This window comes from Falco rusticolus, chromosome 16 (assembly GCF_015220075.1).
Source record: "Falco rusticolus isolate bFalRus1 chromosome 16, bFalRus1.pri, whole genome shotgun sequence".
NCBI lineage: Eukaryota > Metazoa > Chordata > Aves > Falconiformes > Falconidae > Falco > Falco rusticolus.
In genome coordinates, this window is record NC_051202.1 from 1,946,633 (window position 1) to 1,950,983 (window position 4,351).

At 37.0% G+C, this 4,351-nt stretch overlaps 1 protein-coding gene across 1 annotated transcript; it reads left to right on the plus strand.

Annotated features, from left to right (window-relative positions):
* TEX12 (testis expressed 12) lies at positions 1-1,278 on the plus strand. Its single transcript, XM_037409628.1, has 4 exons — positions 1-60; positions 594-705; positions 810-861; positions 1,134-1,278. The coding sequence occupies exons 1-4, from the start codon at positions 1-3 to the stop codon at positions 1,276-1,278; spliced, it is 369 nt and encodes a 122-aa protein (XP_037265525.1).
* Positions 1,279-4,351: the final 3,073 nt, after the last annotated feature.

Genomic DNA, 4,351 nt, shown 5'->3' on the forward strand with positions numbered 1-4,351 from the left:
ATGACAAGCAACACACAAAAACCTGATGAAAATAGAAGTAAACGGAAAAAAGAGATGGAGGTGAGCGGTACTGTATAAGGAAGGGAGGGAGTACCTGGACCCTTCTGGCCCCAGGGGAGTGACACAAACTGTTATAAAACGGCCCCATGTCCTTCTGTGGCATTGCTGTGGGTTCCTCTCAAGGAGAGAGGGCAGAGCACTCCATGGCAGTTTACAGGAGTTAGGGGAAAAAATATGTGACGTTCTTATGCAAGTAGACTGTACAGTTTCTCTTAAGTGTTTGAAGAAAAACAAAACTGGGTGTGCACTGCAATGCAGTTATGAAGGACTTCTTGAGAGCGAGCTTCCGAAGCACATCAGCTTTTAGTGATACAAGCAAAGATCTCAACCTGGTGCTTCCCACGAACTCCCCTAGGTGCTCTGCCTGTTCACAGTGGATGGTGTTGATGCTGTGAAGCCAACAATACACTTCCTTTGAAAGCAGTCTCTCAAGATTTTTTAAAACCTCTTTTTTTTCTCAGTTAAACTCTTATCTGTGCTAAGCTTGTTTTAAGTCCTAGAACCTGTATTTTTTTATGTGCTCTTGTTATTAGAATGAAGCTTCGGAAAATCCTCAGTTGTCCTCCCTTGACAAAACAGATTTGGCTTTTTCTGAGGGCTCGCAGTCCCTTCACAAAGCTGAACCACTGGAAAAAGTTTTAAATGGTGATGTATTAAATATACTGCAAGTGCCTATGTAATTATCTAATTCGATGTTGCCACAAAAAATCATTCAAATGTTTAAATAAAATTACTTCTTTTTTTAACAGAGATGAACAAAGAAATTATGAACTTGTTATCAAAATATGCTCATATATTAAGGCAAGTTAACTTTCTGTCCTATACAGCAGTTTTCTAATTTCTCTAGATAAGATGGATTACTGTGGCTGCAGTTTAGAGAAATTTGTGCTGAAAACTACCTACCACAGATCTTGAAAGAAAAAAGCTGTTTTCTGTTACAACAGAGAACTGATTTGGTCAGAAACGGAGTATTGACAGATACAAATTTTTAAGAAAAGCATAAAAGCAGTTCTAAGTAGTGAAAAAGTTAATGGTGTCAGTATTGATTTTAACTACAGATTTTTTCAATTAAGTGAGAGAGCAGCGATGGATGCTTCTTATGTCCAAGAACTTGATGGGATCTTAAAAGAAGCAAGGACCATAGAAACCCACTTAAAACAGAAAAGAGAGAGTCTGAAACAGAAATTCACTGTGATTGCAAGTACTCTGCAAAGCTAAATGGAGTTTGTTAGATTGCAGAAATGCAGAGCAAAACTTGTAGTATATTTTGTGTATTAAAATAGAGACTGAGTGCAATGATAAATGTTTCATAAATGTATTAAATATTTCTAGCAGTTCAGGAAACTTTCATCAACTTAAGCAGCAACTTTTTTAAAATAAGTAGATAGGATACATGGGATAGTGGTAGATAGTAACAATATGAAATATCCATTTAAAATCCTATTGCTCCAAGGGATTCTATACATTAAAAGATCTTTTTTTACTTGTTGATACATCACTTAGGCTGTCCCTAAACTTCCATCCCCGGAAAATACTGGAAGCATTTGAAAAAGAAAGTAGAAAGAATTTTGCATTGTTTGGTTTTAAGGTTATGGAAGTTTAATGCAACTGAATTCTGAAGCAGCCATGGTATTTCTAATGTTACTGCTAAGGGTGTTTTTTTCTTTTATTGTCACAACCAGTCTCTCACTCTAGAATATAGTATAGAAATATATCTATGAAACATGGGATTTTGCAATGTAAGTGGAAAAGGACCTCAGATTATTTTATGGTTGGGGTTTTTTTTGTGTTTTCTTTCTACTGTAGAAAATGTTTTGGTGCTAAAATCTTAGTAGAATGTACTTGCAATCTTACTTCCATTTTGTCTCAGAATATAAATAGATTTAAAAGATCAGCTTAGAAATAGTGTTCTATATATAAAGAGATATAAAGTCTTAATTTGAAAATATATTTTAATACTTCTACAGCTTTTCAAGTGAAACCAATGCCATTCTGATATAAACATAAAAGCACATCATCAAAACTCTGCTGGTAATGTCAATAAATAGAGTGACATCTAGATGATGTTAACATAATCTAGAATTACACTGCTCTTTTATTTTGTTATTTAGAATCATCAGTATTATTTGCTGTATATCCAGTTTATTTAAAGATGCTTATGGTGGTTTTGAGCACTTTTTCTTTCTTGTCATTTGACTGTTAAAAAAGGTGAAACATAAAAATGTACAAAGCGACATTGGTACAAATTGTGAGCCTAACGTAATAAAGAAAAATGCTGGATAGTCCTGTTGCTAGCATAAGATATATCCTTACCCCACTGTGTATTAGTTTTCTCTGGAAATCCTTTCAGACTTAATGAATCCTCCTTTCCCCCTTTTATTAGGTAAAAGTCACAAGCCCCTGTCAAACTGATACTGTTTAAAACAAACAATGAGAGAAACTGGACATGTAGGGTGAGATTTTCCAGGGTATTTAGATACCTAAAGATGCAGATATGTACTTAGTAGGATTTTCGAACCGCCTAAGCATGTAAGCGCCTTACTTGCTTAGGAATTTTTGAAAATCCCGTAAGGTGCCTATCTGCATCTTTAGCATCTAAAGACTTTCAAAACTCTTGTCATTAGTCTACATCATATTTACCAGTCTTTTACTTTTTTAATTAATCACATCTCGTTTGCAATCAGTCTTGATAATGTTTAAACAGAAGAAAGTGGGAGAAAAAGAGATTTTGGAAGTTAAATTTCCTAGAATATTGTGTTAAGTGTTTCTAAAATCTCCAATCATCTATAAGGATGACAAAAAGCAGAGTTTTAAACTGTCATCTGTGAAGTGTATGAATGCGGCGAATGAAGAGACAGGACGCAGCTTGATGCAAGCAAATGGTTTATTGTACAGGAGCACAACTTTATATACACTTTCAAAGGCTGCGCGTCTTAAACCAATTGGTTCCTGAGGCTAACCCTTGCATACTAGGCAATCCCTGATTGGCGGCTAATTAACAGCAAGGTGTTGCCTTTCCTTGGCGCCAACTTTGGCGCCATCCGTTTCCCGCTCCCCTGTGCTCTGCAAACAGGCCTTATCATGTTAATTGCTGTCTAGACAAGCTCATCATGTTGATTGTTGTCTAGACAAGCCCGAGCACATTCCCCTCAGCTAACTGATTGCCACGCATGGTCCTAGTTTCCAGCCTGCTCCTGCATCTCCCCCTTCCTGTTACACAAAAGAACCCCTGAAACCGAGCAAAACCAAGGCACAAGTAATAGAACAAATAAAAAACCAACTAAGACATGATATCAATGTCAAAATAACCCACTGTCCTTGTTCCATACAATTTTACAATTTCCCCTTTTTGCTTTTTGAACAGCTAGTACCAGGTTTGCCATGTTCTGCAGGGCCCTTGCAAACATGACAGCAACCAAGGTAATAGCAAACAAACAATACTGCCAATTGAGTGAATGAATGCTAAAAAGGCTGAAATTTTCTCAGATTTTGATAACATGTTGCTGCAGTTGGGCGCCTAAAATCCACGCAGCACATACCATCAAAATCCTCACAGCCATGTCCCTGAACCAACAACAAAGGCAGTAGCAATTTTGACTCACATTCTTAACTGCCTACCAAACAAGGTGATTTAACTCTTTAATGCTTTTCCTACTGTTACTCTGGGTAAGATAAGAACCGCTGCGATACGTTCCTATCATAGCCTCCTACTACATTAACATCTACAGAAAAACAATTATCGACAAAGTGTAAACAATATCATCTTTCTTTTAAATTAACATTATACATAGATGGAAGGGCACACCAAACAAGAACTGGTTCAATCAAAAAGTTCGAAACATCAAACATCGCATGCCTTCTTTGAACACACCTCTGGGGTCATTCCCTTCATTCCCTCTCTTTTTTATGCAAAGAGAGACACTTTACCATAACAGAGAAGCCCCTATTTACATCTCTGAGCCAGGACACAAACCGCAGCTGTATGCGCCAGCAGGCTCAGGGCAGAAACCATTCATGTAGTTACATAGCTATATATCACCACAAGCATGCAGACACCTATTAAACACTAGATAACCATGTTTATCTTTCCTATTCTCCTTCACAATACCTAGTTGTTTTCTCATCTCTTGTTAGGTCAAATATTCTCCAGCTTCCTCTCCTACATCTCTCTTCAGACATTCTCTATCCTCCTCTTTTTTGCTTGTTAATTGCGACAATGCAAAGGGTGTGTGTAGCTGGGTGACCATGACCTGATTTATGTTACAATCAACTAAACACTGAATACAGGAAA

Excerpts from the sequence above, each read along its gene's own strand:
- TEX12 (XM_037409628.1), top strand. The coding sequence starts at position 1 with ATGACAAGCAACACACAAAAACCTGATGAAAATAGAAGTAAACGGAAA. Across the intron at positions 61-593 it reads AACGGAAAAAAGAGATGGAG|AATGAAGCTTCGGAAAATCC; the intron begins GTGAGCGGTACT and ends TCTTGTTATTAG. Across the intron at positions 706-809 it reads ACTGGAAAAAGTTTTAAATG|AGATGAACAAAGAAATTATG; the intron begins GTGATGTATTAA and ends TTTTTTTAACAG.